Here is a 27,969-nt window from a genome sequence, read left to right as displayed (position 1 = left end):
CACAGCAAGGAAAAGAGCAGAGAAAATGATGAGAAGGACTGGCAGATGGGTGACTAAGGAGAAGGAGATGTTATTACAGGAGAGCAGTAGGGGGGGATATATACTGAAGGGATGACTGTGTGTTAAGTTTTTATATGCAACTTCAAATACAGAAGTGTTTCTGTGAATTAAGCTAAGTTAAGGCAAAGAAGTGTGTGTTATAATACACTCACTGCTCTGAGTAGGTATGCCAGGCTGGTCCCCTGTATGATCAACACGGGGAGTTGTGTCATGGACAGAGCGTGGAACAGAGTCTCGACAGATGCCATGGTCTGGTCAAATCTGCCAGCCAGTCCTCCCAGTGTCACTATGGCATCCACCTGGAGAGAGAAACAGAAGCTAATTAGACACAGGACAACACCATGGTTTGATGTACCAGACTGGTTTTCTGGCAGGATGCTGTTGTTTGTTTCAACAAAAGGAAAGGGACAGAGACGGAGACGTGGCTGCTGGAAAACGAGGAAACAATTAAAAATGTTTCTTTGCATTGTGACGGGCAATTTGTTAAAAAGGAATCCTCTAGAAAATATGCTTATGAGAACCTGCTTATGGCCATTCGAATGTAATGCTCTTGCAAAGCCATCGTTATGTGAAATGCCTTGAAGTGTTCTGCACAGACAAAAAAAAACTGAAGCAGAAGAAATTGCAATCTAATTATAGGAAACAAGTATCTCCCTTCTTTTTTGGTTAGTGCTGTCGCGTCACAGCAAGAAGGTCGAAACCAGGTTGGGACTTGTTTGTTTGCATGTTCTCCCCGTGTATTGCGTGGGTTCTCTCTGGGTACTCCTGCTTCCTCGCACAGTCCAAAGCTCATTAGGTTCATTGGTGACTCTTAATTGCCCGTAGGTGTGACTGTGAGCATGTAAGGATGTCTGTAGCTCAAGACTTTGCTTGGGAACCGGAGGGTGGCCGGTTCAAGTCCAAGTACAAACCAAACATGTAAATTGGGACTGGTAGCTGGAGAGGTGCCGAGTCATTTCCTGACTTGAGCAAGGCACTGAATCCCCCACTACTCGGGTTGCATGTCCACGCACCCATCACTCTGACATCTCTCCATTAATGCATGTCCATAGAGTCTAGTTTGTGGGCCCATGTGTGTGTAGCATGTCTGTAATAATAACAGAGTGAAAACATTGAATCATCCCTTCAGGGATGAATAAAGTATATCATCTTCTTGTCTATGAGTCAGCCCAGTGATTCCCTGGTGACAAGTCCAGGGTGTACGCCGCCTCTCGCCCAATGATCCCCCTGACCCTGAACATGATAAGCGGCAGAGATAATGGATGGAGTATCGCATTGCAAAAAACAAATGAACAGCTTTATTTTAGCGACAGCCAAATAGTTTCTGTTTAAAATTTGGTGCAGCTTTAATGAAATTTTAAAAATCTGTTTTGCAGAAATGAGTCAATAAAGCAACCCTGGAGCTTTATCAATTGGAGCACCAAAAACTAATCCCTTCTTTTTAACACATTTCACTGAAATCTGAGTAGATTAAAATATCCTGTTAATTAACAAACAGGAAAAAAGGATAAAAACAAGCAAAAGTATTGAGATACCGTTTGTTTCTAAAAAATATATTCCACAAAAAGAATAAAAACAATTATTTTAAAACGACTATCAGTACTGTTTGTTCAGACAAAACCTGGTATAGGTTATTCGTCTGTGCCACAGAAGTCCGATGTGGTCTATAAACTATTAAAAATAAAACAGCCACATTGTGTCCCAGGGTGGTTTGTTCCGTTATTTTCACACCATGCACACACTGTCTGCACTGTAGTTTATTCTTCATGCTGCTTATTTTTACATCTTTGTGAGCACTAATGAGCCGTAGTGAAACAGACAGGCTCCAGAAGGCAGAATGCACTGAGAGACAAACTAATGCATTACTGCTTTTGCTCTTTTTTTTTTTCATGGGATTTGTTGACAATAACAAAAACATAAAATATCTCCAGCCTCATCATTTAATGAAGAAACAAAAACAAACAAGCAGAACAACAAATGCTATTGGGATAAGTAGAGATTAAAAGAAAGGACGCAGAGTTTTGGGGTGAAACTGGGATAAACAATCAGACGCAGATCAAAGAAGACCATTACAATGACGGTGAATGAGTTAAGAGGCGAACATGTTAACAGCAAATCAGAGCTGAAATAAGGTACGTCTTAACTTTGAGCCGGCAGTTCACTTAAGTACAATATTTACAGCCCTCAGCAGTTATACCCTTAAACAAACTCCCCGAGCAGTCAAGCACCAGTGCTGACAGCTATAAAACCCAGCAGAGTGTAGAGGGCAGAGGCGCTGTCAGAGGGTGACGACTGACAGTCACACCGGCACCCAAAATCAACAAAATACCATCAATCACACTCGCTTCAGTGTTTTCCCGTCAATCTAATACTGCAAACAAATACACAGACAGAATGTAAGAGGATAAAATACTAATGTTACTTTTTCTATCATAACAGATAACTTATTTATTTGTGTGAGTGTATGTACATGCATCTGCTCATGTAATAAAGTAAAGAAAAGGAAACTCCTACAGTATCATTTAGACTCTGAAATGCATATGCACTTTTCCATCTCCAAAAAGAATGAGATCAAACTTTGGCTCCTTTCACAGGTTTACCCAACTGAATGCATTGCTACTAACTTCCTGCCTCAGGTGATGGAGTTAAAACAAACCAAAGAGGTAAGATTTAGGTTACTTTAACATCTGGCGGACGCCTCCACATGCAGAGGGACTCGCCTTAAAGGTTAGCAACAACACTCGGCTGACAAACCTACCTCTGAGAGACAGAGAGAGAGACTGAAGTCAATAGTACTTTCCTATGACTTCTTAAAATTACATGAATTTAACTTAATTATCTGACACTCACATCAACCTTCAATAAGAATTCCATTGAGGTATTTTTCAAAACATATGGAAATATGTGTTTCAAGTATTCCTGATATGAACCAGGCCTGCACTCTATGAGAAAACTGGCCAATGTGTGATTACGTTGTTCAATTTTGCGAGAACAATATGAAGTGCGATGAATAAACAAATGTTGTATTACCTCTTTGTTTCTATCTCTTTCTGCTATTCTGTATGTTTTACACACTACCTGTGTTTGTCCCTCCTGAATCCACAATAAATCCAAAAGCTGCTTCTTTTACCACTAAATTGACACCAATTAATCTGAAGGTAGCTGATAGCTAGCTTTTTGCGATGTGTCTATTGCGAATGCTCATATTGTGACAACAATAACTGTAAAATTTGGTGCATAAGACGCACTTTTAATACATCTTTTTGCATCTCAAAAATTGGCTGCATGCTATATGCTGGTGTGACCAATATACCAGTATAAAATGCAGAGAGAGGTACTTTATTGTTACTGTATTGTACCAAGACAATTGCGCTATAATCTAGCTACAGCTTCATCATGCACATGCGCCGTCACGATCACCAGTGCAGCCACCACCCTCACAGCAACCAACGTTACCGTAGGCTGAGCTCAACTACAGCACCAATAGCTAGCAGGATTGCAAACTCTTTGATTGATTTGATAAACTCAAATTGTAATAGTGTTGAAATAACTTGTATAAACATTTTTATTAATAAATAGCCGTAGAATTTTTTTCCCTCTGGGATACCCTTTAAAACATGTCCGTCTTATATTGCGGTCCGTCTTATATTCTGGATTTTATGCTTTATTATGATTTTTTGTGCAGCCTTAATATGAACCTGTTTTTTTAGAAAACAGCTGGTGATGCTCTGTTCTGAATCTGATGTAAACACATTGCATGAAAAGACCAAAACCAACAAAGCAGGTATAAACAAGATACGTAGACTTAAGTACCATCTGTGGCGCTCAGCCCTCTCAGCTCATTCATTCTTAGAAAAGATGTAAATCTTAAAAAACAGGTTGCAAGCACTTTCATGGAAAAATGCAAATATACCAAATATTGGTAAATGGTTAAAGGAACTGTCTCATGTATATCCTTAGAAACCAATTACTTATTCTATTAAGGGAAAGAAAGAGCTTTTTAAAAAAGCTTGGGGTCCTTTTATTGAGTATCTTAAACGTACAGACTTAGAAAGTACTCAGTACTCCGTTGTACTCGGTTCAACAGAGTGACTTTGGAGAGGATTAATATGCTCTTCTGTTTGGAGTAGGATGGAAAACTAACATAGCTTTATGTGGATTGTATCGTGGGATAAAGTTGGACAGCTGTGATTATTATCGTTTATTTATTTTTATTAATTTTTAATTAAATGTATTTTTATTTTAGGTATGTCATTCTTATTTGTCTCCTGTGTGTGTGTTTATTGTCAATATCATATATATATATATATATATATATATATATATTGTTTGTTTCTTAGAAAACTAATAAAGAAAGTGTAAATTAATAAAAAAGAGGTCATAAAGAAATAATTCACCTTTTTTAGGTTTAGCAATTTCCTATAACAGCTGGGTGCTGTAGTTCTATAGAATCGTTAATCAAACAGGAGTGAACAGTCTGTTTGTTGGGAGCTATTTTAAGCCACATGTTAATACAAAGTCAGTGTCGTATATGTATTCACAGCAGCAGGACCGTGTCATCCAGTGTACCTGGTTGGCTTATTGATACTGTAAGTTATAAATAGTTTTATGAGCAATTGAGGTCTCAAAGACAAAAAGCTGTATCAGACGTTTACAACAAAAAATACTACTAGAAAAATTCTATCTTTAAGTCTTCTCTACAACAAGTTATTTTTTCCATCCATCAAGTCATCTACCAAGACATCTAGGAGGGCTTTTCCAACTTTCTTTTTGCTTACCAAGAACATTTTCTTGCACACAGGAAAACCCTGACACGACCAAAGCTGCTTCCAGAGGGAGGAAAGGGTGGAGAGATCGAACCCGCAGTGAATAAAATCAGAGAAGAGTATCAGTCGGTTCAAAATTCACAGCATGTCACCACAACCAGAGGACAGAAAAGCTCAAAGAAAAGAGAACTGAAGAAAACAAGGTGCAATGACTCGAGGAAGAAAAAGGGTGCATTGTGTTTAAGCGTCCAATGACACACCGGCTTGCTCAATCTTCCGCTTCCGATCAAACTTCTGTTGTGTCCGCTACGCATATCAAACTCTGCACAACAGTTTGAATACCTATATGCTGCTGCTTTATGTTTGTTTATTAAAGACAAGCAAGCAAGCAGGGCAAGGAAGACAGATCCGGTCGTACTGTCTCCTGATTGGCTGGGGGAGCCAAGGCGAGCAAAAACTGGCTCGGTGATGAACACAAAAACATCCATTTATATGGGATGATGAACGGATAGGCAGGGAAAGAGAGAAGAAAAAACAGTGGTGCTGCTTATGCTTGCAACAGTGAAGCGCGGAGAGTGAAGCTAACTAGGACAGAGCTGTGAGAAAGAGACAAACATACACACACACACATGCAGAACATCAACAAGTATTCCCCTATTGGGTGTGAACAGGTGCCGAAGGCTCACACACACACACACACACACACACACACACACACACACACACACACACACACACACACACACACACACACACACACACACACACATAGAAACTAGCCTGCATGCAAAATATATAAACACACACTTTAAAATGCAAACACTGAGATGTAAACACACATTTAAGTATAAATAATAAATGTATACATACTCATCCACCCACCATAATCCTCTGATACCATTCTTCCAACATAATACGAGATAAATTATCTAAATCGACGGCTAAGCTGCGCCGAGGAAAACATTCAGGGGCTAATGTGCTGCATCTTAAACAGAACAAACAGGAAAATAATGCTCTGTATTCTGCAAATCACCCTGTTATTATTTCATCTATGTATTTAGTTCATTTAAACAGGCTAAGTGGGTGGAAATTAGTGCAGGTGAGCAGAAGAGAAAATGACAAGGCATGATATTAAATCATTAGAATGGCTCTCCTTTCCACACAAAGTGCTCAAGGGAAAAGTTTTTTAGCGGGTAAAGAAAAAAAAGCAAAACCTAGTAAACACACAGAAAAAGTCCTCATCAGCAGCTCTGGTGGAACGTCAAAAACACTGATTGCCCGGCTCCTATCTCTCGCAGGCAGATTGACGGACAAACACTCAGCTCAAGTTCAAAGGCAGAGTAAATATTAGCCAGGGCGAGAGGAAGGGAAGGACAAAAAGTATATCTCCTTTTAAAGCCAGACACCGAAAAACAAAAGCACAATGAGGCAACACGTGTGCGTGCTGTATGAGATGAAGTGCACTTTTGTGTGTCTGCGAGCGTCTTCTCCGGTGGTATTTCATCAGCTTAGAGATGTGAAGTGATTGGGGCACTCGGCAGTGATTGGAGGAATACTCAGCATGGCGCTAAAAAATTCTAATAATGGAAAAAATAGGGTGATAGAGGAAGAATAATCGAGGGGAAAGAGAGACAGGAAGTGGGGAGATTGAAAACTACATAGATATGTAATCAGAATGGAAATCGAGTCGATCTCTGGATCTGTGCGTCTTGCTCTGCAGCAGCTGGCTGGGCTTGAGGCCCCGCTCCGGCTGGCAGCTCGTGTTAAAATTTTGGATATCAGGCTGTAAAAGCGCTTTGAAAAGATCCCACCAAATGTTACTAATACATCTTAATTCTGGCAAACCACATTCACTTTGCATTTTATGTGTAGGTGTAAATGTAGCTAATGCTATTCAAAATGAGATTTTTCTTCGGGGAATCTCGAAGCGAGCATGCATGTTTTTTTTTTCCTGCAGCACACTGTTTCATATTCATACGCCCACACACGCTAACACCTCGCATCTGCCCACAGTCAACCGCAGTCCAACTCTATTGACCTCCCAGCAGCTCATCTTAACTATCTAAGGACTGGATGTGTTGCTCAGGGGCGTTTAAGTCCACGAGGCTGAGGGAGAGGAGAGCTTTACTTATTTATTTTACCCAGTGTTGTGCTGGCCCATTAATAATAACAACAGTAACAATACCCTTTATGAAACGATGTTTTTGACCCAGATATAGCCTCACAATCACTGCTCCCAGCGAAGAAAAAAAAACAGTATAGACTTTAGCTTTGGTAGTAATGAAACAAACACTATATAAAGAGTGAATTTGAGAGTTATGGTGAGCAGGTTACCTTTGGACAGAGCCAGGATAGCTGCCTTGCCCAGAGGGGTGTACTACATAGCAAGATTAGAGAGTTAGCCGCGTCTGTTGAGCCTAAATCCAGGGTTTTCAGCGTCACAAAGCTGGCTCTCTTTTAACCTGGCTAGATCACCATGGTAACTTTCTCTGAGATCATCCATACAGTAAAAGGTCACAGCATCTAAAGACACTGGATTATGTGTTTATGTTTGGTCCTAATTTTCTGCCATGTCGGTTTTACACAGCTGGTTTTGCAGCTAAAACACAGATAAAAAAACTGAATCAAATAAATTAATTAATTTGAATTCTATTTGGACAAATACTTTAGTTATTTCCACGCAATTTTCATGAAGTAAAAGTATCCGACCTAACTGTACTTCCTGACTATATTACTGAAATCATCGTTAAAGTTTAAGAGTTGTACCATGTTGTTACATTAGAAATAAACAAGAGGCACTGAGAGCGTTTCGTGTGGTGAAATAAACACATTGATTTACGTATTAACACAATGCATTTCTGTAGCATTCCTCTCTTGCCTTTTTGCAGCAGAAGTGTTGGTTTTCACCATATTAACTTTTATATATTCATCATGGCTTCTCATTCAAACAGTCTACTGAAGCAGACAGCTGATGATCACTCCTTGATGTGCAGAAGAGGCGTCAAATGACACGTAAAACGCCCCTTTTTCTGTGAGTGCGCACAGAGCCTGAAGCAGAAAGCCCGGGTTAACAGAGAAAGTTCATAACCACCTTCGTGATAACTTATCTCTTACTGGGCTTGAGCCAGCTTACTTTAAGAAAGACTGGGTATGTTGAGCTTGCTTTGTAGTATACCCCCCTGCGCTTGTGTTTATGCTAAGCTAAATGCCTCCTGACTCAAACTTCATAGTACAAAATAAGAGTTGTATTGGTGATTCTGCCGAAATGTAATGCAAACTATTATATAGACAATTTCTTTACGATAAAAATATGAGACAAGAATGTAAATGATCTCAAAAGGAACTCATTTAAAAGCTTGTGTTGTGTGCAGAAGATGTTTTTACCTGTAAATGCCGTCTCTTTATTTCCTCCAGCATGATTGCGAGACACTTTGTGAAGTCTGTAAGATCCTGGTCAGCTGTTTCTATCAGCCTGCACCCCTATGCACAATGAAAAATGGGAACACAAACACAGGCAACAAAACATAATCAGATAGATGTTCACATACACAGATAGCACAACAAAAAAGCCAGGCACAGATAAAGGATAGGGTGCAGAAAAACAGAGCGAGATAGAGGGATGGAGAGAGGTATAAATCAGTGTTTTAGTCTTGTCTGGCTGTCGGTGGGCTGTGTTGCTGAATAATGAAAAGGCTCCAGTCAGTGGCTTTAAACTACAGCATCCAGGTAAACAACCATGCTCCGGCTTTCTCTGCCCCTGTCTCCGTCTTTATTCACACACGGTGACTTTCCTCCAAAAACACACCAACTTCCCTATCTCTCTCACACACACAGAGTGCAGTCAGTTCAGAAAAACTTGTTCGCTGTGCTCTGTTTGATCCCATCCATCCTCCCCTCCCTTTCCCCCCCTCCATCTCTGCCTCCTCTTGTCTCTCTCCCTCCCTTGCGGATGCTTTTCTGTTCTCTCCCTTCCATTTATGCAGAATTATTCACCGTTTCCGACAAATCTCTGAGGGAACGCCTCAAACTTTCCCATTGTTCTGCTCCTAAAGCATCACCATAAAAGTCTGTTCTCTCTCATGGAAAAAAAGGTAATACTCAATTTTTGCAGGCAACCTGTGTGATATTTGTGAAAGGGGACTAATATTACAGACAGCTACAGAGAGAGGGGAAAGGGGGGGGGAGTCACACCTGAAGGCAAGCCATATCTCTGTATGCGAGTGTGTTTATATGTGATCATGTGTGTCCGTACATGTTGAAGTATTGGATCCGCATTTTAAACTGTAAACAGTGTGTATCGCTGGGGGTCTTATCACAGTAACACAGCTCAAAGATCGCACAGGCCCTGCATTTTCTTTCCTCTAAGGTGTTCGCATGCACGTTCATGTGACATCTTACCCTCTATTGATTATGTATTTAACCACACTTCATCCCTCAAGTGTTTTTCTTGTTATTAAAAGTCCACTTTTTTGAAACAATTTCCATTTTGTCATGACCTCGCATAGTTTAATCTCGCCTACGTTGTACAGATCACTTGTACAGCTAGGTACATGAGGAAAAAGTTGTGATGTATGATGCCATTAAGGGACTTAAAGAAAGCCCCATCTATACTATCTATTTGCAGGTCCCTATATGGAAAAAGGGGAAAAGGGTTTGTATTTAGTCTCTTAATTAGTTATAGGTGTGTTTGGGGCATAGCATGAATTGAACCAGTCAGACTGTCATCTCCCATTCCCTTTACAGCCAGGTGCATCACACCTGGTGCATTGCTATTTACATGCATACTTGAGCTTGTGATTCAAGCTGAATAACTTCTCTCTCTTCTCTCACTGTGTCCATGTACACACAGAACACACTGAGTTCACTGTATGAAATATTGTGAAGATTTAAGTTATATCCTCTGCAGCGATCGCACCACAGCAGAAAGAATAAGTGTGTCTCGACACTGAGAGGGACACCGTGTGCCTTTATTGCTGCCTAAAGATAGCGATATGATGCTATACGATGTAGTACGATACGATATGATGCGATACGATGTGATGCGATACGATGTGATACTATGCGATATGATACGGTGCAATACGATGCAATACGATACTATACGATACGATACGATACGATGCAATACGATACGATACGATGTGATACGGTGTGATATGATGTGATACTGTGCGATGCGATATGGTGTGATACGATATGGTGTGATACGATACAGTCAGTACAATACGGTGAGATGCTATGCGATACGGTGCAAGACGATGTGATACGGGGCAATACAATACGGTGCGATATGATATGGTGCGATACGATGTGGTGCGATGCGATGCGATACGATACGATACGTAAGGGGGGGGACAATACGGTGCGATACGATGTGATGCCATGCAATACGGTGCGATACGATGTGATACAGTGCAATTTGATACGGTGTGATACAACATGATACGGCGTGATGGCATGTGATACAATGTGATACGGTGCGGTGCGATGCCATGCAATACAATGCGATACTGTGCGATGCCGTGCGATACGATCCGATACTGTGCGATCCGATACGGTGAGATGCAATACAGTGCGATGCGATACAGTGCGATGCGATACAGTGCGATGCAATACAGTGCGATATGATGTGATGTACGTTGACAGTGTATGAGTTCAGAACATATTGAAGTCTACAAGTACAGTTCTGGAAAATAGACAGATTTTTAGATCTAAATGTAGATTTTTCCTTTATGTATGGGCATTTATCTTGTGACCATTGATCAGCACCCAACGATTGCATTGACCTGTAGCTGTGGTTAGGGGAGCAGCAGCAGCTCCTGCCAGGCTGTGTTAACACTCCTAACAACTCAACCAATTAAACTTTTATGTTTAGGTTAAGAATGTGAGGTGTAGAGCCATGAATTATGTTCATACTTATTTCTTTCTTACTTACTTTGTGAATGTAAACATTCCTCGTCCTCAAAAGTTAAATGTCTGTAAGCAGGAACAAATATGGTATGAAGTTTGCCCCATCCGAGAGCAGGAAGTGAATTTTAACTGAAAATTGTGAGTCTGACCACCTCCTGGGGTAGTTTTTGATGAGTGGATCTAAATGCATCTTTGAGTGCTCCGACGGTGAAAGCCATGTCAGGCTGCACAGTTGTACCCACTTTGATGATTCAGTCTGCATGTTCTTTTCACTGCAGGTGGAAGTCCAGGAGAGGCAAACGAGCCATTTATCTCTAGTCAACTTTGATGGTCGCCGATCTATTTATAGGCAGCGTGATCTCAGCTCTGTAACCCTGACACGCCGCCCACACTCAGAAAGCATGTTTTCTCAGACTCAAGCTGAGTTGACAGTTAATCTCATGTTGAGTTCCTGAGGGTTTAGAGTGCTGAATGCAGTGACAGTGCCGGGGTCATTTAGGGAGAACAGGTGCCTGCAATCAAATCTTTTTTGCTACACAACTTTGAAATTAATCATCTGGATACAAAAACTCACTCAACTAAAACAGTATTTCTTAAAGGAGTTATTCACCAACTGTGCATTGAAAGAAATTTCTTCTAAAAGTCCATTTACAGTTTTCAAGAAGATTCTGACATTCACCAATGTATTTTTTTTATTTTTTATCTGGGATATGTTCTTGGTTAAGAAGAAAAAAGTTAAGTGCACTCAGTGCAGGGCGGTGTGATGCTTTGGGCAGTGTTCTGCTGGGAAACCTTGGGTCCTGCCATTCATGTGGTTGTTACTTTGTTAGCCCCACCTATCTCAACATTGTTGCAGACCAAGTACACCCCTTCATGGAAACTATGTTCCATAATAGCAGTGGCTGCTTTCAGCAGGATAATGCGCCCTGCCACACTGCAAAAATGTATCAGGAATGGTTTGAGGAACACGACAATGAGTTCAAGGTGTTGATTTGGCCTCCAAATTCCCCAGATCTCATTCCAATCGAGCATCTGTGGGACAAACAAGTCCAATCCATGGAGGCCCCACCTCGCAACTTAAAGGATCTGCTGCTAAAATCTTGCCAGATACCTCAACACACCTTCAGAGATCTAGTGGAGTCCATGCCTCGATGGGTCAGGGCTGTTTTGGCGGCAGAAGGGGGACCTACACAATATTAGGCAGGTGGTGATAATGTATGGCTGATCAACAGTGTATGAGCAACTTCCATTTTAGGCCTACGATTGTCTTAAGATTTTTGTTTGGGCATTCCTGACTTCTATTCTTTAAAACATTGTGTGATGTGATTTCTGTGTGCGCACACGGCCTTGCAGTCTTATGCCCATTTATGGGCATTGGAGGAGTGTTTACCTATCTCAATTAGGAGCAGCTGGCACAAGCTTTTAACTTAAGAGGACATTCATTAATTTAGGAACACATGTAGAACAGTTCTGCAGTTTCAGAGCCCAACATGAATCTAAAGATTTATTTGGAACTTTCTAAAGAACAAATCTTTCACGAGCTTTTGCTTTAAGTTATACTGCTTGTTTATGTATGTGTTTCTCTTAGTGTACACCTGTAGGTCTGAGAGTGTGTAAAAGTTCTATGTTCCACTCACCTTGTCTGAATAGAAAGCTTTGACCTCGGCAGTAATGGAATCAAAATCCCCGGTGATAAAGTCGGGGAGAAAGCTGGATGTAAGGATAGACAGAGAGGATGAGTGACAGAGGAAGAGGGTTACGATCCCGAGAAAGACAGAGAAACAGAGAGAGGGAGGAAGAGATCGAGGGGAGAAGGAGAGAGAGAGAGAGAGAGTAAGAGGACATCGGGGTATGTGTCAGCTCTTTGATCTGTGCAGCGAGGGAGACGAGTGACGGCGCCCGGGGAAGACGAAGAGACATGGAGACTGACAGGGTGATTCTCTGTGGCACTGAGGCTGCCCCTTTTACTCACACACGGCTGACTGCAGAGATACATAGATTGATGTGAAAACACACATACACGGCAGCATACACAAGCAATTCTGATAGTTTGATCTATACATTGAAACAAACTCAATAAATAAGCAGAAAACAGTAATGAAAGGACTAGAAGCAAATTAAATCTTCAAACGCTTACCCTCTCTCTCTCTCTCTCTCTCTCTCTCACTCACACACGCACAAACAAACAGAACATGATTTAGAGATATTGACCTGTTCCATTTCACTAAGTGACTTTATTCTCCATTAGAGACGAGTATTGGTTTGATTAATGTAGGTCACAGTGTAATTTTGTGTTTTGAAATGTGCTCAATCAATGCATTACACTGTAAGAGTCAATGATGAAACTAGGTGATGCAAATAACCCATGTGTATATTTTGGAAATGGGTTCATTTATGTGGACTTATTTGGGTTAGAGCTCCAGTAAACGGAAATGTTGGAACACTGACAGCAGCTTTTAACCAGTAACATGCGTACAGGTTTGGAGGATCAAACTGTTGAAGAAGAAAAGTTGAAGATAGACTGTATAAAAAGATGGACAGGACAGCTCCATAAAAACGCCCCCTGCTGACTGGCTGCAGTATAGGTCACAAAGCCCGCCTCCTCCATGTTAACAGATGGGACATGAGTCAAACTATAAAATCAAAATACAAGGCAAATACATTTTTTTTTTTCAAACATTGTTCCTGTAATTATAGTTAGTTTTTTTCATGCTGATTTATGTCTAAGTGAAGTTTAGTTTTAATTAGTTATATAATGCTTAAAAAAAGGGCATGATTGACAGCTCTTGTGACAAATACGCCTCCTACAGCTGATCTCTTCTGGATTAGCAGAGTAGAGGAGGAACTACAGTCAAGTTTCCATATTGAATATCTCCTTCAGACCAACACAAGAAGCTTCAGCAGCTGACTGTGCCGATATGAGGGCACTATTTTTGGTACCTTAAATTTGTGTTTTGGTCAGCTGGAAGGGGCGGGACATCAATACGACGGCTCCACCAGCCAATCTCTACTGGGCAAACTCTGGCTCCAAATGCGCAAGATGGCAGCGCCCGCATCCGGGGGTATTTGGCTTCACTTTTGTACAATGAGAGTAGTTGTCCATCTTTATATACAGTCATTGGCGTGGATGTGTATGGGGAGAAAACACTTGTGTATTGACTGTGCATCACAGACCTAAAAATAGAGCAGTTTAACTTTGTTTATAAATGCAAATATGAGCTATATTAAAGTTGTAATCTCGACGATCTTAGTTCCGTTGTCTTTGGCGTCACCTGTGGCGATAAACGGTAACTGCGGGAGCACACTTCCCAGATATCCAGACAGTTTTGCATGTGTGACGTCTACGGTTGGCTCTGGTTGTAACTCATTTTTAGACTGTTTGCCTTCATCTGAGCATCCAATTTGTTTCTTTGTCTTTGTTTTTTTCCACTTATTTTTGAAGTATCTGTAGTCATCCATCTTTTCTTTGTTTGTTCAGCCATAATAAATTACAGTTTACTCGCAACACTTGCCGAGACCGGAAAAACAGCCGCTTTACGTTGCGTTAGCTCCGCCTATGATCACTGACAGACCAACCACTGCTGGGTGATGGAAAACGCATCACTAACTGGGCTTTCATCAGTGGGCCATAGGCTCAATCACCATTGTGTTCCCTTATTCAGCGATACATAAACAGACATTTATATAAATTAAAATCTTCGAGATTATCACTTTAAATGGATAAACCTGAAAATAAAATGATCATATAATAACAAAATAATGTTTATGTAATGTTTTTTTTTACATAAAAGCAAAAAATTATGATCCTTGAGATAATAGCATGCAATAATGATGAAAAGTGGCAGTGTGCATGTTTTTAGGAACACTTATGATGGATTATGCAAATGAAACCGGACTGCTGGGTTTAAAAGCTCTGTAATTTGCAAACACAGTAAGTGCAAATTATTTATATAACCGACTATGAACTTGAGAAAATAGAAAATCAAAATGGAATTTATTGGCAGAATTTATTTTCCACACAGCCCCCTCGCACACCTCCCGTGGTTTATGACTCATCTGAGTCAGGATTTCCTCTCAGAAAGCAGGCACAATAATCCCACAATGTCGAAATACAGAATCATTGTTGTTGACTACACAAACTTGGCAGAAGAAAACATGTTAAAACATGCAATTAAGAGGATTACAACTAAAAACTGAACTGGGCAGGAGGTTTGGGAATATTTGTACAAGCAGGCTTTGCGTTCTGAATATAAATTTCCCTGCGTGTTTCATTCATCCAAACAGAACTGTGTTTTGAAGCAACTTGCATTCCCATGGTGGAGGAATTAACAAGGTCTATTGCAGATATCAGTGAAAACAGCCAAAAAATCTCCCAGCCACGACTGAGTAGAACATTCCTGTCGGAGGGAGACAGATAGCTCTCTGTTTATTCCATTGATGTGTGTGTGTGTTTATGTGCTTGGAGCAGGACCACGCAGGGATGCGGTTGCCGCTATCTAGAGGCATTAACAGGTCTGACATTACGATTTCATGGTTGGTTGGGTTGGTGTGTTTGTTTGTGTAAGTGTGTGTGTGTGTGCGTTCCCAGCAAGAGGCGAGAGCGATGTTCCGGTCGGTTGAAGAAAGAGATACAGAAGGATTATTCCCTCCCTCTCCCCCCTCCTCGGCGTTCCCATTTACACCAACAAGATACGGTAAGACAAACAGAACAGCAATTGTGTCCCACACACACACACACACACACACACACACACCTGCTTCAAACGCATGAATAAAGACAATCAAACAGAACTCTACCTGAGCCAGACAGAAAATATTACCCAGGTAAAAAGTTTCCTTGGACACACAAACACATTCACCTGCACTCTAAGACACACACACACACACACACAATATGCACAAAAGCCTGAAAATAAGTACATACACACAAGCACATACACTCCTCTCAAAACTAACCTTCATGTGACAGATGGGATGAGACGTGACACTGGGTCTGATCAGAGCTTCACACACACACACACACACACACACACACACACACACACACAGATACATGCAAAGTGTGCGCACACACACATCCCATTGTGACCTGTGTGCATGACTCCATCGGCTGATGGTAATTGACCAGGCGGGATTCTAAATTCCGTATTTGTGTGTGTGTGTGTTTGTCGTTGTGTTGTGTGTGTGACAGTCTTCACTTCCACATTAATATTAACTGACACTTTAATTTGGATGGGAAATAGAGCATTTTACCGCCAGTTTGTCTGAGTGTCGGGTGGCGGGGGATGGCTGTGTGACCTTTGCCTGTGTGTGTGTGTGTGTGTGTGTTTGTCTATCAGCCAGCTTGTGCGTCCCTTTTTTTTTGGCCTGCTTTTTTTTCCTCCTCTCCCCGCCGGCCTACACCTCTCCTTCAAATACCGTGTTGTCCTTCAGACGCTCGTCCAATCTGGTCTCATTTCCGCTCTGCATTACTTACTTTTCTCTGCAACTAAGACGACTTCCTTCAATCTAACAGCTTTGTCAAGCAAAAGTTTCTACCTCTATTCTTCTCCTTACTTCAAGTCTATTTCTGTCTTTGTTTCCATCTAACTAACTCTGACGTGATCCGTCCATATGTCCACTTAATTAAGAGAAAAATGTTGTGTTGTTTATATCCTCGCTCGTATCTTCCATCCTCGCCTGATTCACAGCACGACAAACACTCTTCTCCCTTTTCTCGTCTTCTCATCACTTGTGGAGACGCGGCTCTGATTACTCCTCTCATGCCTCCCGTCTCCAAATCAGTGGAGGAGAGCCAGTGGAGGGGGGAGGGGATTATTTTGAATGGCATCATTAACGACCTAAATACATAAACAAACCACAGCAGAGCTCTACGACTAACTCTAACTTACTGTAACTCGAACTTTAAGAACTCTGGGCGGCACTGGATGGATTTGACGGCTGATTTTAGATATCACTCTAACATCTGCTTTTGTGTTTGCAGGCGCAGCAGAACAGTGATTGGTTGTGTGCTTTTGTAGGAGACTGTCCTCATCAGAAAAACAACACGATGAGTCATTTGTCTGACGATAACCTTGTGTAGTCACACAAATAATAACTGTCCTCTCAGAAGAAAATTGCACCTGTAGCACAGTGCTGCGAAACCTAATGGGGACATGGTTTGAATGGACGGTAGACATGTGTCTGAGGAGGCACTGAAGGCCACATCATCATCATGCCTTTGCTGGTGTCATTGTTGGTTTCTTTTAAATGGGATTACCATGTTATCTTCCACCGACCACTGCATAGATGTATAGACTTCAATCATATCAATCAGCTGAATAACCAGTCCATTCACTGTTGGAACTACTTCCATCAGTGAATGGACTGGTAAATGGACTGCACTTATATAGCGCCCTTGTAGTCTTCTGACCAATCAAGGCGCTTTACGCTACATTTACACTTACACACATTCTGAAAGGCAGCATATCGGCTAACGATTCACAAACATTAGCTGGGTTTACATGGAGCTTTATATTCTTATCATAATTGATTTAATACCAAACCAAATAAAAATGCTCCACATAAACACCTCGATCAGAATAAAAAAGGCCCAAACCGGGGCGCTGGTTTAGCTTGGTAGAGCAGGCGTCCCTACAGAGGCTACAGGTTCGACTCCCGGTCTGCTGATCATTCGGTGCATGTCATGCCCCTCTCTCTACTCCCCACATTTCCTGTCACTCTTCAGCTGTCCTCTCTAATAAAGGAAAAAGCCAAAAAAATTATCTTTCAAAAAATAAAAATAGGCCCAATATAAATGTAAATTAGTTGTAGAGGGTTGGTTTAAATCTTTTCATAACCAGACCAAATGAAAAATTGTACCATGTAAACAAGTTGACCCGATCACGTCCTGAATGAGTTCTTCTGCGCATCTCCGTCATGCGTGGCGATGTACGCGTCACAAGATGGCGGCATCCAAGCTAAACTGGACAACAACGGAGATCATATTTTTAATTAAAACATTAAGAGACTTTAATATTATTGGACGGCTAGATACGGCTGATACGTTGGCGACCGACGGCTGATATGTTGGTGTCACGCTGTTACTTAAACGGCAACTTCTGCGATTAACAGACGATAGATCTCCATCGTGAGCTGATATAAACAGCTGTTCTGATTAAATGTGTCGGCGCATGTAAACACCAGATCGTAATGGATCACACCCCATTTAAACAGTTGACCCAAAATGTTCAATCAGAATGACAAAAAAGTGTGCATGTCACCCAGCTATTGACACACCGTAATCAGCTCTTGCCCAAGGATACTTCAGCATGTAGACTGGAGGAGCTGGGCATCGAACAGCCCACCTTCCAATTGGAGGGCAACATGCAACATTAATCTCCTATATTAACAAAGATTCCTCAAACCTTCGATGTGATAGCCAGCGTTCAGACTGATGTACATGTGACTTATTAAAACACTTATAAAACACTTTTTAGCCCATGGCTGGTTGAAAATTTGTGATCTAATAGAGTCTTATCCCAAGCGTTAATCAGCTGGATGCCTGTGGGGTGTCTAATCATAATCAGACATAGTCTTAATTCAACACGCTCCTCATCTCCAAACACATACACTTGCTTTATTCACCCTCAGAATCACTCTTCGGACTATTAAGTGTTCCAGAGAGAGATAATTGCAATTTCAATTTTTAAATTAATACAAAAGAAACGGAAGAAAACCGAGGACAGCACGACACATGTTAAAAATAAAGCCCTAAGATTGAAGTTTTAGGCCCAGCTCCCCGTGCTCATCAACTCAACTCAGCATGTCAGATATCCACACAGAGCAATAACACAGAGGGGAATTTTCAATTAATCTATCATAGACGAACTCTAGTTGGACAGCATGGAAAGTGTAGTGAGAGAATATTGAGGTTGAAACAAAGAAAAGCTAGTCTGGCCATGAGCTGTATGTTAAGACATGCTGTGTGTTGAGTTATAATTGATTACTGCTAACAGAACATTACATGTTAAACATTAGACCCACCTACCGCGAAATGTTGCAAGAAAGAAATCAAACATTTAGCCATGTACAACGTCCTCAGTAAAGTAACTGAGGAAGTTGCTTTGATTTTTGTTTGGGCTGGGAAAAAATATCGCAATATATCGTCGTCCCGACTGGTGTGATACAATTATATCGCTGGCGCCAAATATCGGTATTTAATTAAAAAACAGATATCCCTGCCAATTTCAGTCACTGCATCATTGTTTGTCTCAATTTGTGTCAAAATCTGTGAAACTGACACCAAATTGCATACTTGAAACACATTAATTCTGCATTTTTTATTCTTCTGTTAATCAGATATCATGGTGTATCATTGTATGATTGTCTTGCAATATATCAATTATTGCAGAATCGCTGTATCATGATATTATCGTTGTCGTGGGCCACGTATCGCGCATCGTATCGTGAGTTACACTTTTAATTCCCACCCCTAATATCTATACGCCAAGCATGGATATTTTCATTTCAAAAATATTCGGCGCTCTAAACAGATTTCCCTACGATTTTTACTCACCATGTCACTCCTCATGGTTGAGTTATCCTGCGATTCCCACCCCTATTCTTGTTGACTTTAACATTAATAATCTCGAGGATTTTCATTTAAATGAATGTCTGTAAGTCACTATCAACCACCGAATGACGTAACACAATGGTGATAGAGCCTATGGCCCACTGATGAAAGCCTTTACATTTGGAGTATATAGTTATTTATTAATATAAAAAACTTTAAATAAACTAAATAACTTTTATTAATATAATTAATATAGTATTACGGACTGGGTGTCTGTGGCGACTTTTCCATCACCCAGTAGTGGTTGGCCTGCCAGAGAGAGTAGGCGGAGCTAAGCAGCTGCTTTTCCAGTCTCTGCAAGTGTTGCGAGTAAACAGTAACCTACTATGGCTGAACAAACAAAGAAAAGATCGATGACTACAGATACAAAAATAAGTGAAAATCTAAACAGAAAGAAACTGAGTCGATGCTCAGATGAAGGCAAAGCGACCGTCAGCGAGGAAAATCAAGAGTTACAAGGGGAACCAACTGTGGACGTCTGCTTATCTGAGACGTATGCGCCCGGAATTGCCTTTTATCGCCACATGGTGCGGCCAAATAGAATGAAACTGAGAGCTTCGAGATTATCAGTTTAAGGAAAGTTTATTTCTTATGGCACTGAAAGCAATAAGCAGGCAAAATAATTACTTAGCAGTCATCAGCTGGTCCATGATCAGTGTAATCCTCTTTAATGCTGGTCTGTGACCTTGTTTTGAGGACACGCAATTCACGATGCCGCAGCATTAAGACCATTTCTAACCTTTTAAACCAATTTATGGCCTCGTTAAAAATATTTTAAAGAAATGTCAACATAGCAGCTTTAGAAATCTACAAATAAAGTCAACTTTCATTAGGATCCTGACCACAGCTCCAACAGATACTGGCATAACTTAAATACTATAATCCTCACACATTAATGTTGGCCTGTCTGGCGAGTATAAAAATATAAAATGTTCGAGATGTAAATGAGAAAACACCAAATGACAAACAGAAAGAGAGACTGTCAGAGATATCTCTTTGCCACCGAGTCTTCTAAAATAAGTAGTCTCGCTCTTGACAACTTCATTTGCTGAGGCTGACGGCATTATCTTCTCCAAACCGGAAAGCACACACAATGCTGACACAACCCCCGAAAATCTTCTTCTCATATATACACGCTTAGTCAAACACTGACACATTCAAACGTCTGCATCTTCCAGCACACACACACACACGCGCGCACACAGCTGCAAACTCTGCTTGTGTACAATTATCTCCCCCCCACAGTCAGCCGCGTCCCCTCCCTGTTCATCTATCTCTTGACTTCTAATCCTGTCTGAGGATTTGATTACATCCACAAATTAGACAAAATGGAATTTCCATTTAGAGACGGGGTTGATACAGGGTTAGATTTACCGAGAAAGCCAGGGGGTCTCAGCTTTGCCGGAAGAGCCTGAGCCACCGTGAAAGAAAATTGAGCTCAAGTTTGGTATGTAATAATAATAACTCATTTATTATTCCATGTCATGAAAGATGCGCTTACGATGTTTTCAATATCAGTGTGTTGGTTTTGTGAGTTTGAGGAGCTGTGTGAATTCCTTGAACTGTGATGAATTAGCACCTGATAATCAGAATCAGGTTATTTATCAGTCTTGGTGCAAAACAATTAACATAAATTTAGAACAACAGACAACCAGCAGCATTCAAGGATCTTTAATAAATAATGAAAACGTCAAAAATAAAATATGTACAAGGAGCTGTACAGTATGTGCGGGAAGGTGCACATAATCCTGCATAGTAAATGGATTGCACTTATATAGCGCTTTTCTAGTCTTCCGACCACTCAAAGCACTTTTACATTACATGTCACGCCACACACTCAGAGGTCTAAGTGCCAACCCCAGTCAGGGATTGAACCCCCCAACCTTCTGAGTGAGAGAGCACCGACTCTACCACTGAGCCACAGCTGCCCTGTAGTATGAAACTGTTTAATAGTGCGGTGAAACTTATCACATATCATTAATGTCTACATTAAAGCGTACAAAACGTTCTACTCTTGCGTGGCAGATTAAGCGCAGGTCAAGTAAAAATCCTGAAAAGCCATATAAACAACTAATTTCATTAACTTTCTAATGTTCTTCAAAGCAGTTACTGTTACATGTTCTTGTCTTTCGCAGGTTTGTTGATACTAGTTTAATATTTCATGTTGAATGTAGGCTTCTACATATTAGATTAATTTCTAAAATAAATGTGTACATAGTTGAACTGGAGTCAAATGCCTTGTACGTGGACATACTTGGCCAATAAAGCTGATTCTGAGTTAGGTCAAAAAGTGGAAAGACTGCTTTTTATTATAGTTCGCCTGACTTCTAGTAGTCTATAAAATTTTAGAATCAATGTTTAAACCTCCCAACATCTATTTGTAACTGTTTTACACAAGTGTATATTATTTATTTCAATTTTAATTAACTTATTTAATTATCTTAGTAAATTTTAGACTTTTTCTTACACACCTGTATTTAATTCTTCCTTCTAGTTATCTTGGCCTCAAAATCCCAGTTTAATGATTTTCTTGGTGTTTTATCAACCTGGTTCTTATAGCACTTTGTTGTCTGTCTTTTAATTGCTTTTGTAATGCACTCAATACCATTGTAACCCATTGTGAATGATTGATTGATTCTGACAGTCTACCACCCTCAAACTGCAGGTCTGTAATTCAAGCTCCTGTGAGGAGCATTCAGTTTGTGTTGATTTTGGCGCCCCCTGTGGACGAAGCTGTACCTCTTATCTCCTGTACATTTCCTGTATGTCCTCTACATGCTTAAGTGGGGATTTTTAACAACAAATCTCATCCTGCTTTCTTTAACAGTCATTTGTATCACTCACTTTAAATGTCTGCCCTGGAAAATGTAAACAAAGGCAGCGGGTGGTTAATCACTTCGTCTGACACCTACGCCCCACCAGCGGTTTCAGGCATTAAAGATAGCTGTATAGAAATAATCAGTCTTGCTGCTGGTGGTCTGGTTTGCTTTTGTAGCTCATATAGAGTAATCAGAATTAATTTCAGTCTGTTTCATAACCATCGAAAAACTCCTCACAGGAGCTTTAACTGTGCAATATTTTTGTATAAATGAATGCATGTCTGATGAATACTGCTTCTTGCTTGGTGCTAACAAAGTAATACTGAGTCTCGGTATTGAGATAAGAGGGAAAGACAACCACGCTTATGCAGGTGTAATTATGGGATGTTCATGTAAGTAGTTGCATTGAGATTCAATACCAGAATAAGGACAAAGAGCTGACCCAGATTTCTCTGTGAATACATGTCAGCCATGTATGTCATCAAAGAACACAATACTAGAAAACAGGGTCAACAGCCTTTCCAACAAAGGAAAAACTGATAAAAAATAAAAAATCAATAGATGGTGTGACATAAATGAGAGGGAAAAGACCTTTAAAGGGATATATTTGGATTGTATGTGAAATATAAAATGGAGCTGATTGACTTCTATCATCCCAAACATTTAAATCCCTGTCAGTGGGCTCATCATGCGAGGCAGAGAGCCTTTAGTATGACGTGCTCCCTCCTCTCTTCATCCCCTAATGACTATCATTACGCTTGTTTTGAGAGAAAATTACGTGGCACCTTTCTTTCAGCTGTAGGAGGCCGTCCGCCTACTCTGTTCTTGTGTCAGTGCCGGAGTCTGTAGCGGCTGACCGGAGACTCTTTTATTCTCATTATTTTTCTGGTGAAAATAAACTGTCACGGGCAGATATAAAGAACAAACACTCACACATGTAACTCAACTTATTGAGGCCATTGCTCTCTCAGAGGAGTTTGCTATCATTAATAGCATGTACTGTAACAGTTAATGTACAAATAACAGGAAATAACTGTTATTTATCAGCATAAAACAGTGTTTTCTGTCAAGCTGCGGAAATATGCTCCTGAGCGTAACTTGTTGTTGAAGCAGCGTGGACACGAAAGCAGTCCACGGGGAGTTCAGCCAAGGAGGTAACGTGACGTTACGCTTATCTCATGAAATTAGCATTTCGTGTTGTTTTGTGCGCATGATTATTAACCTGTTGACATTTCAGATATTGTTTTATGAGGTGAGGTTGCTAAAATTTGTGAAGAGGGCTCTGTAGCTTGAGAAATGTTAGCTAATGTTAGCTAACAGTAAAGCAGTTTCCCAGCCTTATTATTGAACAGTTCTGTAAATAAGGTATCGGCGGAAAAATAGCCATTAAAGTTAGCCTCATTAAAGTTACTCCCCAATTACAGTGTGAAGATGTAGCTGACTTGTGTTTACTTCCTGAACGGAGTGGGGACCTGGAATCACCCTATTGTCTCTGAGAGCTCCTTATAGTGTGTAAAATGAAATGCTGTGGTCGAAGTGTGCACAGACAGTATAGAATTTTTGCTGCCTTCTCTTTTTAAAACTGAATCTCAAAGTTCGACGTGCTCCCCCGCAGAGAGCCAGCACAATTTGTCAGCAGAACTTTCTGGAGTTTCTGGAGGGAGGGTGATCCTTTCATGAGTCTGTTGACGTGTGAGCTAAAGTTTTAATGTGGGGACCTCTCAGTGCGCTCTGATCTGTGTTCAACTTACGCTTTTTTTTTTTTTTTTGAGCGGAGAAATGTCCCAGTGACTGTTTCACATGGTGATTATTTATGAAGAAAGTGTTACCCGTAAGATTTACTGTACACCCACACATAGGAAGAAGAACAGGAACCAAAACACAGGTATCAATTACCATCTTTATCTTGGTTCCAAAATTGTAGTTATCAATCATCTCTTTGTAGTTATTGTTGATCTATTCCTTTCTTCTTCTTCTGCATCTCTCTCATACCTTCCTCTACACACAGAGCTGCTGTTTTGTGTGAACTTATAAAACTTGGCTTTGATTGATTAATCGCATCCTCCTCTCCCTTCCTCCCATCCTCTCCGTCTCTGTAGTCCATTAGTTATGGTAATTTTAGGTTAAATACATCTTAACTTGCTGGTGATTGATTTACACATCCCCACCCATAAGCATTACCTTGTTTTTCTCTCTCCTCCCCTTCCCCGTGTAACGTATAACTTTGTGCGACAGGACTTACAGGGAGGCCTGGCTGTCACATTCGCTGCGCAGGCTGCTGACAGAGCTCAGGCCGGGGGGTCACAAGATGAATCTGCTGTGTCACACAAACAGACAGAATTGTGATCGATGCCTCTGCCGGCAGGCCTAACATGCTCGGACTCACACCACGGGACAGAGATACATGACTGGTTTTGTTTTGGAAATACAATGACAAAAATGCGTGTACATCCTTGCAGACATACGAAAAAACATATAGCTGGTTTTACTGTACTAGTGAGGACCTTGTGCACTTTCTCACCTCCAACAAAAAGTTGTAAACGTTACTGTGCAGCTTCATTCTCGTCTAAAGAAAAACTAAGCAATTTAAAATTGTTGTGTTTGGTTGAAGCAACATTGTGCAAGTATTCTACCTTAAAGGGGACCTTGCTTCTCCTTCTGTCATAAAAATGACATAAACATACTTTAAAGTAGTCCCGTAGGCTTCAAAGGCTGAGGCTTCAGGCTGCTTTAAAATCTAGGGGGGGAATTCACTAAGACTGAATTGCAGCCTCTGATTGCACCATAAATTGCGCCATCAATTGCACCCGCTATCTGCTCTGTCTCAAGGCAACAACAAAGCAAATTACGCTAATGATATTCAAGCCATACACGTCCATAAAGTTTTGCAGATCCGTGCAGTTTGGTCTTGTTTTGTGTCTGATAGTGGTTTGAAGCTGTCTGCACTTCCACTCTGGCATTAGTTGAGCGCACGCGGACGGATCTCAACTCCATCCACAGATCAATGATGAGCAGGGAGAAGAGGGGGCAGCTCTTTTAACACTTTATTGTAACGTCCAGACTCAACAGGTGTTAACATTTTCACTCTAACTGCGCGGCTTATTTAAATACACTCAAACAGCGCCAGAGCACTTTGGGGTGGATTCAACCCTCTGCGTGTGCTTCGAGAATGAGTCTTTTTGTGTCATCTGCACTGGTTTAGCCGGCGCAATCCCTGTATTTTTTTCTACTATAACTAGCGGGCTACTTTTATTTGTACGCCCATTTCACACCCTGAACACCTGTGTCATGAGTTAGTCATGTCTAGTGATGTACTTCAGTTGTATTTCGTTGTTCATACTATTTCTCGTTTTATTTTGTAATCTACTACCCTTGTGATGTTCTACTTCCTGCCTTTGTGTGTTTTCCCGCTTATTTGATTATGTGCCCTGCCCTAAGTGTTTTTCACCTGCCCCTTGATTGTCTCACCTGTGTCTGATTAGCATCACCTCCCTGGTGTATATCGTCGTCCCATGTCTCTGTGCCAGTTCATTGTTTATATCTTTGTGAGAAGCTGTGTCAACTATTTTGCAGGGTACCTCGTGTTTTCTCTGTGGACTCTTTTGGATTGGATATTTCCCTGGATTTTTATACAGTAAGCCTTTTTTGCCTTGTCTTTTTGTCTTTCGTTTCAATATGGAATAATCTGGAATAAGTTTACCCTGCAAAAAGTGTGAATGGGCCTAAATGACATCCCTCTGCAGACCTCAGATATCCCCAACTTATAATGGCTGTTCTGACGACAGAAGTGGTTGCAACATGCACGCTGACTGACATAAAGACACACGTGACATCACATCCACAGCCTCACACTGACATAATACACACTCATGTTCACACTCTGGGTGTTAATGTGAAAGCCTGAACACTTCAGGGACACAGCGGACCCCAGATCCATCTCTGTCCTGACAGCGGTCCTCCATTAGCCACACACACACACACACATACAATTTTGTTGCATAAAGCACACATACAGTACTCTGTCAGAAACGCACACGAGGCTAATACATAAACTGAATGCATTTGCTCACCTGGAGCACACACACAGTCTCACACCTGCATCCAAAAAGAGGGTTGCTGAATGTACAATACAACGTTTTCTGTTGCTCAAAAAACACAATGAACAGCATGCACTTGTGAATTTTATCATCTTTTTCTAACCACATGCAAATGCAGAGAAAAACAAAAGAATTAATTCATGCAAATGTGAACAGGCTCACCTGTCTCTGGCTCCAGCAGTCATGCCGTAAAGGTGATTGGCAGCTCCGTCAGCGCATGCCCTCAGGAGGGCTGCAGAAAGACAGACATACGGATACGTTAGCCTGTGTAGCAAGTTGATTAAGCAGTTTTAAATGATTGAACTAAGTAACTGGCACAGGGAACAAACAATGTTAGGTTTCATTACACCGTTGCAGAATTCAGCTTGGGATCAGTGTGTCGATTATTGACTCAATGTACGTATATGTTGCCATCTATTCGCATCACATTAGTGTCATCTAACGGGTGATTATCCAACACACTCCACTTACATTATATATACATCCATCCATCCCAAAAAATGCATCACATTCAGAAAGCCTCACCGGAGACATGAAGCACCACTTATGTCTAGTTCTGCTAGAGTGGAATACTAACAAGAATGGCAAATACTTGTATAATACTTCTTTGTTATGTGATGAATCAAGTTAAATGCCATTTTTAAGTTCTGTTCTCATTCAAAGAAATTATTTTCAGGCCTTTTCTGAGGTGTTGTGCCATATCACACATGAGACATCTTCCGATAAATCCTTTGGGGCGGTTTTCTTTCTTTTTTTTGGAGTATACCTACTAGGGCTGCACGATATATCGCAATTGCGATGTGCACATGTGCAATAATCACATAGCAGGACGTGCGATAGTGAGGCAAATATGTGAAATCACATTAAATCTTGCAGATCAAAAAGTTATCGCAATGTCAGTTTTTTTTCCCAATATCGTGCAGCCAGCTATTTTACAAGACACCTGTTTGTTTAAAATTGTTTAGATAAGTGCCATATAAGAAAAGTAAGGTTAAACTGCTTTATGCATCTGTCTGTCTGAGTAAGTGCCCAAGCATAGATTTAAAAAAAAGAAAGTGCTATTTAAACACAGCCCAAGGTCTGACACCAAAATGAGCAACCACAATCTTTTTTTTAAATAAAGATACTTTCTTCACAAAATCTTCCTAATCTTATTATGGTCAAGAAAATTGAAACATTAAGTGGTAGTAACAGGAACAGTCAGTGAAAGAGCACTTTGCTTTGGTTATTTGCTTTTAAAATGATGTTCAAGCTGCGCGAAATAAGATGCAAACTATTTGCAAATGTATGCTGTGTCGTGGCCTCCATTCTATTCAAATTGCCTGTTTTTTAAGAGCCCCTTTCTGTTTGGGGGTGTTGTGATACACACGGGGGGAAAAAACTTCAAAGAAGCAGCTGTAGTTCCCTACTTGTTTAAAACTAACAGAAGCCTGCACCAAAGAGACGGGCATGCGAGGTGTGCTTGGTTTTCTGTCTCATCGTCTGTTTTCTTGATCCAACTGTGTCCATTCCCCGAACCTATCACTGAGAGTACACATGCCTGTGAAAGTCATATATGTGGTGGCAAAAAGTAATACAACAAGATACGGAGCGAGGGAACATCACCAATAACATGTGCACTGGTTATATTTGCAGGGATACAAGACCAGAAACGCAATCTGTCACAGTGTATAACAAGTCAGAATGAAATTTCACCGTCAAAT

The 27,969-nt window shown here is 40.8% G+C and overlaps 1 protein-coding gene across 2 annotated transcripts in view; it reads right to left on the bottom strand.

Moving 5' to 3' along the window:
- Nucleotides 1-27,969, bottom strand: part of tpk1 (thiamin pyrophosphokinase 1) — a 93,341-nt gene that overhangs the window by 40,992 nt on the left and 24,380 nt on the right. For both annotated transcript variants that reach the window (XM_069667749.1, XM_069667750.1), the window contains exons 4-7: nucleotides 26,429-26,498; nucleotides 12,374-12,446; nucleotides 8,211-8,306; nucleotides 213-359 (exon numbers count right to left, since the gene is read on the bottom strand). In XM_069667749.1, coding sequence (XP_069523850.1) covers nucleotides 213-359; nucleotides 8,211-8,306; nucleotides 12,374-12,446; nucleotides 26,429-26,498 — 386 coding nt within the window. The remainder of the gene's footprint in view (nucleotides 1-212; nucleotides 360-8,210; nucleotides 8,307-12,373; nucleotides 12,447-26,428; nucleotides 26,499-27,969) is intronic.

The sequence above is a fragment of the Semicossyphus pulcher genome, unplaced genomic scaffold (assembly GCF_022749685.1).
Source record: "Semicossyphus pulcher isolate SPU_LCO1_2020_fin unplaced genomic scaffold, fSemPul1.0.p SCAF_18, whole genome shotgun sequence".
Taxonomy (NCBI): Eukaryota; Metazoa; Chordata; class Actinopteri; order Labriformes; family Labridae; genus Semicossyphus; species Semicossyphus pulcher.
Note: the sequence above shows the minus strand (reverse complement) of the source record. Positions and strands in the feature narration are given on the sequence as shown.